This window comes from Ambystoma mexicanum, chromosome 2p (genome assembly GCF_040938575.1).
Source record: "Ambystoma mexicanum isolate Mex_15411 chromosome 2p, UKY_AmexF1_1, whole genome shotgun sequence".
Lineage (NCBI taxonomy): Eukaryota > Metazoa > Chordata > Amphibia > Caudata > Ambystomatidae > Ambystoma > Ambystoma mexicanum.
Window position 1 is genome coordinate 577,138,957 of NC_090923.1, and position 15,694 is coordinate 577,154,650.

At 45.2% G+C, this 15,694-nt stretch overlaps 1 protein-coding gene across 4 annotated transcripts in view; it reads left to right on the plus strand.

The window, feature by feature from the left end:
• The window catches only part of DOCK3 (dedicator of cytokinesis 3), a 2,582,899-nt gene that overhangs the window by 1,517,319 nt on the left and 1,049,886 nt on the right, over window positions 1-15,694 (plus strand). For all 4 annotated transcript variants that reach the window (XM_069644069.1, XM_069644070.1, XM_069644071.1 and 1 more), the window contains one exon: window positions 4,175-4,235. In XM_069644069.1, coding sequence (XP_069500170.1) covers window positions 4,175-4,235 — 61 coding nt within the window. The remainder of the gene's footprint in view (window positions 1-4,174; window positions 4,236-15,694) is intronic.

Consider the following 15,694-nt stretch of genomic DNA (forward strand, 5'->3'; position numbering starts at 1 on the left):
CCTGCCATTTTTCCAGTGTCAGCCACTCACGGTTGAACAAATATCCTGCTCGCAGAACTCGATTTATGATATTCATAAGGCGGTGTCACGTGCGTGCAGGCTGTGGCTGGATTTCCCCATCGAAAGACGGCAATGTAGGAGACCTCAGTCCACCATCTGAAGAGGTGGAGGTGGTCATGTTTGGACGCTCTGCCTCTTAAATTGGCAACAGACTTAAAGCTTAATTTCAAATAGCTCAGCCACTAACGCATCTGCAGGTTTAGCCCTATCCGGTGGGTTTTCGTCAATCTCAGCACGCAGCAGTGAAAACTATGGGATCCCAGCCAAACCAGGTTCTGTGGCATTTCAGACCTGCATGAAGTGACCACGCATAGCGGGAGCAGCGATGGCCACCATTATTTTCTTGGTGGCTGTCATTGCTAATGGATTTCTATAAACAACCTCTGCTTTTTTCATCTCAGGAAACATGAGCACATCTCAAATGCATCCTCCATGTCCATGAGGGTCAGACCCCAGTGGCTGGGCTTTCTGGTGCCCAAAACGGTGCAGGAGAGCCTGTGTGGCTACCTGGGAATTCTGGTTTCAAGTTGCCATACTGTCAATTTGAAATAATAATAGGCTGGGCACAAAGAACAGCACAGAACGATTTATTCTGCAGTTTTCACCCAGGTTTCCCCAAGGAGAAGAAGCGAGTTAATGATACAAATGTTCCAGTTATCATATTAGAAGGGCCACCACTCTTCTCCTACATTAGATTTATGATTTAAAATGATGAAGAAAATAAGTCAATAATCACTGTTATCATGCACTGTTGTATCTTATTCGTTTCCTTTGCCCATTATTGTTGACTTACCTTTCTTTTATTTGGCACTCTTTTCCAAACATTCTTCAATCCTTTCTTATGCTTCCCTTTCTTCCCTTTTCTTATGTCCCTTTCTTTCCCTCAGTCCTATTTTGTTACCCCCTTTGTGCCCTCCTATTCCTATGAATTGCCACATTCCATTCTTTCCATTTTTTAAGTTTACAGTTTGCATTGATTTTCTCGATCTTTCCTGTAATGTCAGTTTTGCTTCTTGTTTACTTCTCCTCTCGGGTTGTGTTTCACTTGAATCGTCTTATCTTTCCTTACTTTCACCTACTTCATTTCTACCGCTTTCCACTTTCCCTGTTCTGTCTCGTCCCTTTTTCTTATGCCCTCTCTCACTTTCTCTCCTTATTTGTCTTGCTCATCCTGCCTCCTCATTACTGTGCAAACTTGTTTTCCCAGCGCTCACTCTTATTCTTTTCCTATTGCTTATTTTGTCTCTTGTAAGAAAGGGCTTCTCAAACCTTCAGTAAATCTAGCCGTTGCAAATTGCTGCAAGCATGCTCTTCACCCACCAGTGATTCCTTGACTTGATGGGGTTTCGAGATTAAATGTTTCATCTGTAGAATGTTTGTTGCAGCAGTTTATCTCCTACATAGAGAAGTGCAGTGATATTTACTGCATGATGCTTCCAGCCAAGTCACTGGGGATCTGCAGAGAGTCCCAACCTATACTGCTTACATCATATTCGTGCAAAGACAACCGGGCCACATCACCCTACCCTAATATCACATTGGATCTCATTTGAGAAGCGGATCCAAAACCCTCTGCTTTGTACTCAAAGAAGTGGGACCCTCTGCAGAGCTTTTCATCCGACAGATCCCTGAGTTTGGTCTCCCATAACAGACCCTCCATCTGCCTTTAAGATACATATATCGCAGAGAAGATAATTCCTTTCACAACGGTTCTGCATGTTAACTGCTTCCCTACCCACACCAAAAGAATTCATTAAAACAAGCTTTCTGAAATTCTCTGAAGGGATGCCCAGCACATAACTTGAAGTCTGTAGAACTGTTCCTGATACATTGTTCCCTTGGTGGCCTTGCACGGTAACCCCACGTACCAACCCCCTGGACGAGTTCCGAAGCAGCAAAAGGCAGCATGAGTGATACATAAAAGCCACCATTTACTAAGTAAACACAGAAAGTTCAATAGGAGAATGATAGAGATTTGGCCTATTCTTCCACTTAGACAATAGTTGGAATTGCATCTGGGGGCTGGGGAGGCACCGATTGCCATTCCTAGAGATGTGAAATGGAGAGTGCAGAGATCAGGCCTCATAACTCGTAGCGGACGTGGATGGGAAGCTTGGCAATGGTATGGTAGTGGCAATGTTTATTTTTATAGCGGCTATACACAAGTGAGTTTTTCAAAGTGCTCAAGGTGGGAGGCAACAGGGGAGAAAAAACAACAGTCATTCAGAGCCCTTGAGTTTCTGAACAATAACCGGTCTGCCCAGGCAGAGTAAGTGCATAGAGACAATTAACAGTGTAGATAACGACAAATAGGTCTGACGACGATTTTGCAGGTTTTCCAAGAGCGTAGAGGCGCCACCATGCAGGAGGGGAGACAGGGAGGAAAGAGAGACGATCTTCGAGGCCTGGTACTTTCAGATCGTGCACGTGCCCAGAAAAGCTTCCACCAGAAAGTGTGCTAAGAGTACGAGCAGAAAGAGCAGATGGTAATAAACGACGGTGTCCCATAGCTGAATATAAGCAACTTGTTGGTGTCACAATCCAAGGTGGATATAGAATCATGTTGAAAACATTACCACAGACAGAGACATGGTTAGTGATGGGAAGGCCCTGGGTGTGGAAATGGGAGGTGGTCAGAGAATAACTGTCACACGTACAAGTGAACAGAAGTTGGGATTCACAACTGTAGTTGGAGATTGTGTACCATGTCCAGACATGGGTAGAAGCTGGGGTTCACAGCTGGAGATGGGCAGATATGGAAGGTGGGGACATGCATGGTCCATGGCTGGTGGGTGGGCAGAGAGCTTATTCCGCACCTGAAGGTGAGGCTGGAGAGGGGTGAGACTGGGTGCCTCAGCTTGAGCTGGCCAGAAAATGCCTGGAAGCTGATTGGTCACCACATTTGCTCATGGCAATATACTGGGTTTCACAACTGGAAGTGACCAGAGATGTAGCACCATAGTTAGAGCTGAGCAGAGTTGAAAAGATACAGTTGGAAGTCATACTGTGGACCACATGTAAATGTACACTAAATTATCTGGGGATCCCCCATCGCCTCCTCCCCCCACCCCAACGTCTTCCCAATTGCAGAAATGCCTCCCCATCATCAAAAAATGGATGCAGGAAACACATCTCAAGTTAAAAGGTGATATAACAGAGGTGGTTTTTTTGGCCTTAAGGACAGTGCCGCTCTTTGCTGCATCAATGCCTCCTTTCTTAGCCGCCTGGTCTACCCAGCAACCAAAGCAAAAAACCTGCTGTGCTAATTTCATGTGGTTATGACCCCAGCTTCACCAATGTCCTGGACTGGTTAATAGCCGTGTCTTACATTTAAAACAAGGGAAGCAAGTTTGTTCCCCCTCATGACTTAGATGAAAGGGCACTCCGCTGTCAGCTCTAGTCTGGATTAAGCAAATGTTCTTCATGCAAGACTCTCAAAAGCCCTTATTCCTATGCTTCACAGAGCACGCAATGCAGCAGTGTGTTTGATTTTCATTTTACGTAAAAGAAAGCATGTTTCTCAAGTCACACATTCTCTCTCTCTCTCTCTTTTCTCTGGCTCTACCAGAAAAGTCGTCAGACGTAGTACAGTAGTCACCTGTCCGTTTTCATTTCCTTCCCACTCTTCCCCCTCCCTTCCTTATCTATGTCACATCCTTACTGTTCATGGCACCTAAGAATGTCATTGTATTTTCCCTTGTTTCCTCCCTTGCCTTGAGTCGCTTTGAAACACACTGTGTATAAGCTCTATATAAATAAATCTAATCAAACTATCATATCTGTCAATCTACAAAGGGGATAAAAGTGTTGCCGTTTTTGGTAGCAAGAACATGGAATGCCCTCCATGTTGAGATCCAATCCTTATCTTTCTTACCCAGCTTCAGAAATGTTATGACAGCCCATACAACCTAATGTATCTCTGCAGTTTTATCACCAGCTCCTAGATACCTCGATGGGAGTATAGAGCGCTATATAAAGTTCAGTAAATCCAACTGAATCTAAGTTTTCAGAGATTGAAGGCAAAGACGATGGGCTTGTGTTCAGTGTTTGTTAGAGATTTTCCGAGATACTGTTTTAAAGGATTCTTTTCACTTCCTCTTCTCTCATGCATCAGGACCTAAGCAGCAAGGACCTGAAAAGAGACCTCTACATTGTGGCTCATATCATCCGGATAGGTAAAGTATGTGCCATTCACCATGACGTGTTGTATTTCTCTGAATCTAGCCAGAGTTTGCCTAATACTGCTGAGTGGAACAGTCAGCTTCAACTTTGACAATGTTACTTGCGTGTGCAAGAACACACCACCGACATGCAGAACGACACATAGGGAGAAACATGCAGAAGACAGCTCAGGTTTTTGGAAACACACATGTAGTAGTGACCTTGGTGATATTATTTCTATTTAATAAGACTTAATTCAACATTATATTGAGATTGCATGACCTGTCTGCAGAGCATCCCAGGTCCTTGCCATCTTAGTAAAAGCATGGATTGTATGTAATATGCGGCCTTACAGTAACTGATGGTGAGTCCTGATTGTGTTTGAAAGTAGTTGTTATTTGGTCAGCTGCAAATCGTTGATTACCTGATATCGAGGCTGCCCAATATCTAGAGAAGGATTGAGAAAAAAAAGGTAGAATCCGTGCTTTGCGCTAAGAAGGATACGTCTTGGGAGGATAGCTCAGCAGCAACGTGCTCGCCTTTGAAGCAAGACTACACGAGAGCAACACAAGGTCGATTCCCGGGTCCCTGCTTAGAAACCAATAGGTATTAAGCGCATTATAAATAACCTTTCATATCATAGCTCAATGAATTTTCTAAAGAAGGATGCTTTTTTGTGGAAATTGTGTATTTATTTGTTAAATGAACATTGATACCGTTTGTGTCTTAAAGTTTTCACAGTTTTAAACACGTGTTTCACCACTAGACACTTAGCGGTTCATCAGGAATATTGGTCATGCTTTGACAATGATTTAAATTTAAAAGGAAAAATAAAAGCAGAAACAAATACATAACTGTTTTCAAATTATTTTGTTCCAGTAGCAAAAAGAAAACATTGTTAACTCAGTTAGCGAGTTAACAAACGAGTGGCTTTTTCTCTTAATTGACTTTGTGCTGGCTGGAAGATTCCAATTGGTGTAAAGATTGGGTGTTCAATAATCCTGCCACCCTGGTGTGAAAGTGGAAGGTGTCCTGTAGATTAAAGGTACAGCTTTTAGATAAATGCTAGAAGTCTTCTGAATAAAATTACAGAAAGAGCGCCTATATATAGTTTCTACTGAGGGAATAAGTTGTAGATGCAGGGACAGGGCTTGAAAGATAAGTCTAAAGAGTCTTACCAGTAAATAGTGGGGAAACACACCAGTAAATAGTGGGGAAACACGTGTTGAGAACTCTCAAAACTTTAAAACACAAACGGTATCAATGTTCATTTAACAAATAAATACACAATTTTCACAGAAAAGCATTGTTCCTCGGATAATTCATTGAGCTGGCGCAAAGCACGGATTCCACCTTTATTTGTTTTTTCTTACAATCATGGACTGACAGCATTCTTTCCTAATATGGCAGTGTTCACACATTTAATAATATGGAGTGTGAATCTTTTCCTAATGTAGGCCTGTTTAAGACTAAAAAGTATGCACCAGGGCCAGGAGCCAGCAGAAGTTGTCTCTTAACTATGAACTCCGAAAACAAATATTAAACAGCCAGCATCGTCCCATCCGCCTGGTTTTAACGCTAACCACTGCTAACCACTGCTAGTAATATTCAGAACAATTCCTACTCTCATAGTGGGATCCATCAACAGGTAGGACCCACCCTCTCTCTACCCAGTACAATTATCCCATATTCCAATCTCTCAGAATCTTCTCACCATCCCACACCAAGAGAAATGTCTCCAGCAAGTGAGCCATAACTCCAGGCGCAAATTAGACCAGATGGTATGTTCAAACAATGTTTTCCTCCTTTTTCCTGTTGTCCCGACAAACCTGTTTTGAGTTGTCGCCACCCCTAGCAAATCAGGAGACCACTTGCAGCCTTTAATTCCAGATATTTCCTAGTGCATCCACCTGATCCAAACTATTGTAAACAAACACTGGCACTAGAAATAGAATGTATTACTGACCTTGCATTCCATTGGTGGCATTTCCGCATTCGGGATACTGCCATTGGTGTTTGATCTGACAGACGTGTTTTCTGCCGCGTTTGTATGGCAACGTTGTTACGTGTATTGGGTGCCTTTCTTTGATCCATACATTGAATCTTGGACCTCTTGTAATCCCTGATATATACATCGGGATTTTGTCTCGGCTGAAGTGTCCTTTACCGAATATTGGGGTGACTTTTTGAGCCTATGGCGGCAGTAGATGCATCTGTTAATTGGTGCATATGGTGTAGCCAAAACTTACAAAACACTGTTGAAGAAATTACACAGTGAATGTACATCCATTTATGTGATGTGGGAAATGACCCCTTGTACACAGTTTTGAAGCAGTCTACAACAATTTTTACAGAAGTTTTTCCATAAAGAATGTTCACCCTTCTGAGGCTTTGGAAGAACAGAAACATGTCGGAAATTATTTTTACAACACATGTAGAATGTTTATTGTCTTAGTAAAGAGTTGTTTGTGTTTGTTTTATCATGTTAGGATTTTTTAGACGAAATGTCTAGATATTAGGTTATTGGTTCCACTGTGTTCTATGTTTTGGGTCTATTTATGTTTTTACTTGAACTTATTTTTTTATGAATACATTTATATTATATTTTTTGGATATATTGCAGCATAGTCTATTTTTTTACGGACTTAGTGTGCCAGGTAATTGGGGACTTTTTTGGTTGTGTGGTCAAGTCAATTGGTATATAGTTCAGTCTATCTCCTTTATAGAAACATACATATTTCCCCTGCTGGTGGAGATAGTTATTGTGTTTGGTAGGGGTATTATACACCTATTTATAACACAGTTACTGACCTTACACCACATCCTTATGCATACCCCAAAAGCCTTTTTCTCAGCCATAAGACCCCACCCCCAAGAAGTAACGACCAACATGCCATTTATGACAAGGCCGCCTACGTATTCCACTAAAACCAAGCAGGAAGGACAGACAGAGGACCCAGACCCAAATAAAGAGTCTATTCTTCCTCTTCGAGTTTGAAGGTCCTAACACAGAACCCTGGTAAACCAATGAAAGTAACCATGGCCGATCTAACAACATACATCCCACAAACAAAACCATTCCAGATATGATGGGCACGAGATTCTTCCTAATCATCGTATGCTGTGTTTCAAAGCAATCCCCTGGCATGTTTTACCTACTTCTGGACCTCTCAGCTTCATTCGACCTGGTGGATCACAAGGTCTTATGCAGACACCTGGACTCTGCTGCCAACTTTTTGAAAGAGGCTTTAATATGGATTGAGTCCTTCTTGAGCGACAGAACCATGAGGGTTTTTGCTACTACAATGGCAGCAGACCCCATTCATATCTCGTGTGGTGTCCCCCAAGGGTCCTGTGTCTCCCCCACTCTATACAACATATTTACCAAGCCCCTCTTCGATGATCTGGACCTTCTTGGTATCACCTACACTAACTATGCAGATGATACCCAGATTCTCCTCCCACTTTCCGGGGATTATGGAGAGGATTTGGCCTTGGTGAATAGGGTGTATCTCATCATCCAGGAATGGATGGCTACTCATGGTCTATGCCTGAATGATGATAAAATGGAACTCATCGTTTTGGGTACCCACACGAACCTGAAAAAACTAGGACAGGATTACTCATCCTTCATCATTGATGGTAATCTTATTATGGTGGCCAAGCAGGTAAAACACTTGGTTTCTACCTCAGCTCCATCCTTTCCCTAGCTAAACAAGTTAACACCATGGCCTCTGTCCATATCTGACATCTACTAAAGAAGCCTACAGCGGACCTTAGTGATCCGGCTTCTTATTTCCCAATTTCAAACACCATTATCTAGAGGAATTACTGCAGAGCTTCATATACAGACAACTTCAGGCCCCCGTTAAAAACAGCAACCTTCTGTAAGAGGCACAGCAAGGTGTCAGTCAATCTAGGGCTACACAATCACTCCTGCACTAACTTTGCAACACACTTGAAAACAGTGTAGATTAAAGCTCGGAGAGCTCTCTTGCCCTACTTGACGTATCAGATACTTGAAACACTATTTGCCACAAGATCCTCCTACCACAACTAGAAGACTTAAGCATGAAAGAAACTGGTCTACCCTGTATCAGCTCCTTCCATTCCCAACCTTGCTCACTAACTTCCTGAGTATGTCAGGGGTCTACATTCTCACCTCTTCTATTCAATATATATGTGACACCCCTTTTAGACCTCATCAACAGATCTGGGATCACCTGCTACAACAGGGCAGATGATGCACAAATTCTACAAAATACAACAACATCAAGAAAAGGATTCACTTAAGAAACATGTGCATCACACATCGCTCCTACCATGGACGGGGCCCCAATGAAGGAAGGAAGTTCAACATTGCACTCCTGCACAAACACTAAGGTCCAGAAGTGCTGCACTAGTGCTGGTTCCAAACCTCAAGAAATAACAGCCTGAGGGATCCTCTTTCTTCAACAACAAACTCGAAAGCACTGCCACAATATCTCTCTTAAAATAAAAATACCTGACCTTCAGGAAAGATACCAAGACTTGACAATTTCACCAATATACTTGGAAGATACAAAGATAACAACAACCACCATCGAATAGCCATGCAACAGACAACCTCCCAAATACAGCTCCTCATTTAAGAATTGGAGAAGAGCAATCCTGCCAAGTAAACATGTTTAAGTGTTAGAGCAACCTTTCCTTTATGCTAGTAGTGAGCAATCACACCCATGTTCCCCAATGCTCAATAGGTATGGGTACATTCTGGAACAATATCTCAAATACTACCTGGAAACCTAAAAACAAAATCCTCCTATAGAATCATGACTACCTCATTAGACTACCACTTGTTGGACACCCTCTGATTTCTGGATCCAGATATGCAATTCTGAGCCACACCAGAATGTCTAGAAGAAATCTTAAGATAGGAGCAAGCAAGCAACATTACACCACATCCTCAACCTCCAAAACTTCTTGAAACCCTACAATTCAAGCACACTAGTCGGACATCTCACTAGGTTTAGTGCAATAAACTCTTGAGTCCTACTCTTCCTCCATCAACAGCTATTCAAACCCTCACAAAGAATTGGGTTTTCATATCGGCATACAGGCAACTCTTACTTCTGACCTGACCTGGACGAGTGTGTAGACTGGACGAGTGTGTAGATTGGACGAGTGTGCCGTTTGGACGAATATGTGGATTGGACGAGTATGTGGAGCAGACAAGTGTGTGGAGCGGACGAGTGTGTGGAGCATACGAGTGTGTGGAGCGGACGAGTGTATGTGGAGCAGACGAGGGTATGTGGAGTGGATGAGGGTGTGGAGCGGATGAGTATGTGGAGCGGATGAACGCATGGAAGGATGAGTGTATGGAGCGGATGGGTATGTAGAGCGGAGGAGTGTGTTGAACGGTTGAGTACATAGAGCGGATGTGTAGTACGTAGAGCGGACAAGTAGTATGTTGAGCGGATGAGTATGTGGACCGGACAGAGCGGCTGAGCGTACAGAACTGATGAGTATCCAGAGCGGATGAGTATACAGAGCGGATGAGTGCGTAGGCAGACAGGAGTACATGCGCGGATTAGACAGGAGTGCACGCGCGGGGAAGACAGGAGCGCATGCGTATGGAATAAATGAGTGACTGCGTGGGACTCACTGGAGAATGACGGATAGACTAGAGCACGCAAGTTGGACTAGAGTGCGTGAGTGTGTCGAGCAGACAGGAGTGTGTAGTGCAATCTTGAACGCCTGAAATGAATAAAATTCATAGAACGGACCTGATCACATAGAATTGCGTGACGCACATAATATGCTTTGGAATGCAGGGAACATTTGAAAGAGCATATATCATACCACACCCCACGCTTACTCTCTTCTTTACACCACCACTCAACTAGAACACAGTGATACTATGACACCATTCGGTATAACTGTTCTCATATCAACATCTCCCGCTCACTCCCCATCACTCTAAGTAAACACTGCTGGCTTCACACCCCCAGCCAGGCGTTCTCCTCAGGCCTAACGGAGCCACACTCGGTCTGGATAAATCCTGTCAGAGCGAACACATACTCCTGATCTCTCAACCACCACACCTACCGCTAAGAAGCAGCTACCACACGAATTCCACACCAGCTGCACACATACCTGGTGCGCACACGCACCTTTGGACTCTCTCTACTCTCTCTACTGACCTGAACTTCGGTTCCCAAGGGCGTTCAAGCTACCAGCGCCTTCAGACCATACCAATGGTATATAAGGCGCTATATAAATGCAAAATAACATAACATAACATAACCCATCAACACTACATTTTTATCGGTACCTGCTTTTTCCACTATCCTACTAACACTCCCACCTGACTTATCGAGCCATGAGCAGCAAGACCCACATCATTGGCATAAGGGCACTTTATAAGACCACTTTTCTTTTGCTTTCCCTTCCCTTACTGTTACACACAATTTTTACTTGGATCAGCAGGTGGTTGGGCAGGAAGACTGGTTAAGAGTGTTGCACAATTGAGCAAGGAGCAGAATGTGAACTCCAGAGTTCCACAGTGGGGTAATGGTAGGAGAATATGGCTTTCACCCCCCTCCCCTGGCAAGGGAACAGACATGGCTGGTAATGGTCTGTCAGCCTGAGCCATGGTAGGCCTAAGCAATGCCAAGGGCCTCAGTGATGACTGTGGGCCATTACCAGCCATGTCGGCCCCCCTTCCGGGAGGAGGGGTGTAGGGGAGGACAGGCCCTAAAGGCCCCCCTCTCTGCATCATTCTCCCCAGGTGAGGACCATGGCTCGCCGAGCGTCCCCCCATGCCACCCGGGCCCAGGTGGAGGAGGGCTTGCCCGCCGATGACATTGCCCCCACATATCCATCATACACTCGCACTAACGTTTAGATAGGCCTAGAAGCCTTCTTGCCCAGCAAAGATGGCGTGAGTTCAGCGCGCTGTAGCGCGGCCCCCACCTTTGGAGAGCTTTCCAAGTATCCCTGCCGCCGTAGCCCTGGTAGATCCGCTGCGAGCGCGTTCCCATGAGAAAGTCGGGTATGAGCTAACCCGAGATGCTAACACTGTAACATTTTATCGTTCACAATGTAATATTGCACCCCGCATGACCTGGTCCGCAAGGCCGGGGTGACGGGGAAAAAGCTGAAGCATCACTATCTGAAGAAAGTAGAAAATAATTCAAGTATTGGTATTAACGAACTACCTCTGTTTAAACAGATTCTGTAAACTGTGAATCAACCATAAAGATGTAACGTTATATGATGTCACCCCAGGTCTGGACTAATGCTGCTATAACTACAGAGAAAGATGTCGACAAAACGTATAACCTTTATCTGTATAAGTGTTCTCTCAATTTTATGTAGAAACCTGAACTCGTATATGTTTTCTTAATCACCCCAAGCGGCGAGTATCAATCTCTGTAGGCCATAACCTAGAACTACCTCATGTAACGTCTAATGTACATAAAATAATCAAATACTGTAGTGAATATAATGTTAGGTAACGAAAAGGTACTCAGACTGAATATATTAACGAAATGTTTAATGAACTCGAAGTATATATGTATGGTATAGTAGTTTAAAGAAGACGAATGATATAAAAGTTTTGTATTCAAAATTAGGCAACACACGAGGAAAATACCTTTTGTGAATATATGCAAGGCCATTCTCCCTCCCGCCCTACGAAGCCTGCCAAGTAGAAAAAAGCTAAGGCCTGTGCCGTGCTCCCCCACCTCCCCCGGCCAAGCTGGAACTACTCCAGAGAGTCAGAGGCCCCAACACAGCATCCAAGGCCACCGGCCGCCACCTGCGTTATTTACAGCACGATAATAAACTTACGTTTGAATCCACTGATCTACCAGCACCCTCTCGTAAATCCCACCATCCCCCAGACCACCCCAAGGAGACCCCCGACAATGGGACAAGACACAGAGCCCCCTTCATAGTAGCTTCTAACGTAGTAATAAAACATGTACCACCCGGCACAAGCCCCCCAGAGCCCAGCCCCTCGACCTGAAATACCAGACGTCAGAACACCGGTAAATCCAACAGATGACCACCAGACCCCTCACAAGGTGCATTCCTCCTGTGTTGTATTGATTGAAAGATTTACTGTAGAAGTTAGATATGGGGTTTTAAGTAACTGCAATGTGCATGATCTAGGGCACCTAAGTCAGGGAAGGCATTCATCTTTGTCACAGGCTGCCCCAGCGTACCAACACCGCCCGGATGACCTCGAGCCGGCCTGCCAGGCCCAACCCAACCCACGAGGCTGACCAGTGACGACATCTCACCCGGACCAACCATGCTGCAGCAACACCTATAGTTAGTCGACGCCACCCAATCCCAATTAACTTGTGCCCCCTATAGTGTGTAGGTTCTGATGACGTTTTTTGTATTAGAAATACGCCTGCCTTTGCGATTGTCAGGCAGAGCGCTCTCGGAGGTTGCAGAGTTCTTTGCATGCCATATTCTTTGGATAAACTCCCACTTACGCTCACCCGCACTCTGTCTTGGCCTTATTCCCATTACGGGAGTGTCCATTATTGTCTCCCATTGCGGGGAGGATCGTGCTAACTTGGGGGCGCTTCCACTCAGTGGTGACCCCGACGTGATATTTCCAAATTTATTTTTCCTGAACTCCTTTTAACGACCCCCTTTTGGCACGAGAATCTCCGGTCAGAAAGGGAAACGCACGGTGAGCCGGCTCCGGGAAGCTACCCGCCAACGGCGACCGGTACGCTTAGAAGTGCGCACTCAAACTAGATGGGGTACGGGATCCCGGTTGCAAAATCCCCTTTGAGTACCGCTCGCCGGAGCCGGGGCTGACTGTTGAGCAGAAAGGCAACACCGCCTGGACGGACCCAGTTTCGGAGACTATCGGTTCAAGACGGGCACGTGAGTACCGAGTGCGAGCGATCATAAAGGGGAAGGGAGGGGAACTTGTGAATAGGAGAACGTGGGCAGGTAGGGGAGAGAATTACGGGAGTCTACTAAAGACAGGTCTTAAAACTTTCTTTATCTTTTCTTTGCATATGGCCATTAGGAGTAAGAAGTAAGTGAAGAGGTAGAAGTGACGGAAACCTAGCTCCGAAAGGGGGTGGAAGGCGGCGCCGCATAGTACTATCTAGACTAGTACTGGGAATATATGAAGAAGTAAAAAATAAGTTATTGGTGTCTGGCAAAGGGAGACACTTAGGATAATGTTAGTGATTGCTACTCTTTCTATTTCTTTTTTCCAGTCCACGGGGCAAGGGGTGAACGCGAAAAGGGTATAAGGTAAACATACTTGTAGAAGAACTATAAAATAGGGAGCACTTTTTTAGGAGTGGGATTAAGTAGTGGCACGTACAGACGTGAACACAGTAACCTTAGCAGAAAAACAGGGACAGCTGGCCAGGGAGGAAAGGGAGGAAAAAAGAAGAGGTGTGAGTGAGAAAGTATTGTGAGGGGTGCGCGCACCGTGCGAGTAGTGGAGACGAACGGTTGACCGCGAGGGGGTGCTAGAGAGTGTTGGCCATAACTAGTAGTTGATTGGTTGTAAGTGAAATTACATGAGAGTGTATGGGAATGGCAAAGGGATGAGTTGTGGTGAGTAAGAAAGGATTTGTGCAGTGAATAACTTTGGGTGATATCGTTGAGACGTCCGCTCTTGTCTGTGCCATAAAGATATAGATAAATATATCTACACCTAACTAAAAGTAAAGGAGGTGGACACGGTCGTTGCTAGTGATTTAGAATATGGGGGCAGAAACTCCCTTGTCGCATATTTGTAATAGCTTACCGGGGTACGCTGAACGAATAAATAAATATCACGATCAATGGGTAACAGAATTGAAAGGGGAGGGATTGCCCCAGATTTGGCCAGAGGGAGGATCTTTTGACAAAAGCGTTCTTGATATGGTACGAGCATGCATTAGCCTCAAGTATAAGGGAAAACAATGGCAAAACAGGAAGGAGATATTAGACCTCTGGAGATTGTTTGAGGAAGTACCCCCACCCAAAGATCCGGCACCAAATGTTGATCTGCCGCCCACAACAGACAACCCACTCATGATTCCAAGGGGGGAAAAGGACCAGTTAAATACAGAACAACCTACGGAGGTGATTAGCTTGTACCCAATATTGAACAAACCAGCCCCCGCAGCAGGATATAGTGACCCTACTTATGTGCCTCCCCCCACAACTGTTACACCACAGAGACCAACAGCCCCCCCGCCATACGAAAGCACTAGAGAGCGCGCCCAGGGAAGCACACAGAGGGTGAATATAGAAAAGCTAACGAGTGACTTAGAGTCGAGGCTTTCTGTGGCAAGGGATGAACTCTCGAGAATAAAAGACATCTGTGAGCGCACAGCGTGCGCCCCTACACAATCAGGACGCACGTCTAGAGCGTCAAGCGAAAGTAGACAAATTGAGGAAGGATGGAAAAAGGGGGAAATACTGTTCAGAATTGAGGAAGAGCCGACACGAATAATAGAGGTAGGAGCAGTAGAAGGGAGCATTGGTGATGTATCACGAGAGAGAGGGATCAGAGAGGACTTGTTATGTGATGTCAGAGGAGGGTTGGATGAGAGTGATAGGTTGAGTATGGCAGTAGGAGGGGAAAGCGAGGAGGTGGACGGTGCATGTTCGCTAGGGACTATAGATGATGAATGGATGGGACGATTAAGAAATAGAGTGGGGAAGATGGCGTCATTGGAGTCAGCAGCGACTAAGGTAGGGGAGGGTGCAACTGCAAAAGGTAAGTTACAACTTCCGTTGATACACAGAGGGGGGGGGAGACCAAACTATATACCGTGGGCCCAGATGGACAAGGCTAATTTAATGAAATTATTGCCCCCGTTGTCAGGAGGGGCGAGCAAGTGGATATATGCATTTGAGAAACATACCGCCGGCATACCGTTGGCAGTAGGCGATGTGAAAAGCCTACTAGTATCCGCAGTAGGAGATCAAGCGGACAGAGTATGGGCTAAGGCTGGTTTCCCAGGCGTGGCGTTGAATTGTGATCGCCATGACGGGGCTTCTTTTAATACAGTGCGAGCAAGGGTGTGGGACGCACTGCGGGAGACGTTCCCAGATACCCCTGATTTACAGTCAGTAATGCAATGTACAATGAATGACGGGGAGGATGCTATGGATTACATTCTCCGGGTGCAGGAGATGTGGAGAGCGGAAACGGGCACGCCCTGGCATCAGTCAACGTCTCTGTTTTACTTTATCATCAAGAGAGGGCTCCCAAAAGAGGTGCAGAAGGCACTCGACAAAATAGCAGGGGTTGAGGCGAAGGGGTGGCCGGAGATCCAAAGCATAATAGTGCACCATTGCAAAAGAATAAAAGAAAGAGAGAGGGAAGTAGCACAGAAAAGGTTGGCAGACGAAGCGAAGTTGGTACAGTCAAAGGTAGTGAAGGTCGCAGCAGCGGTAGCCGGACTCCCACTCATGAGGGAGGGAGACGAAGGAGAGGAGGGGCAGATAG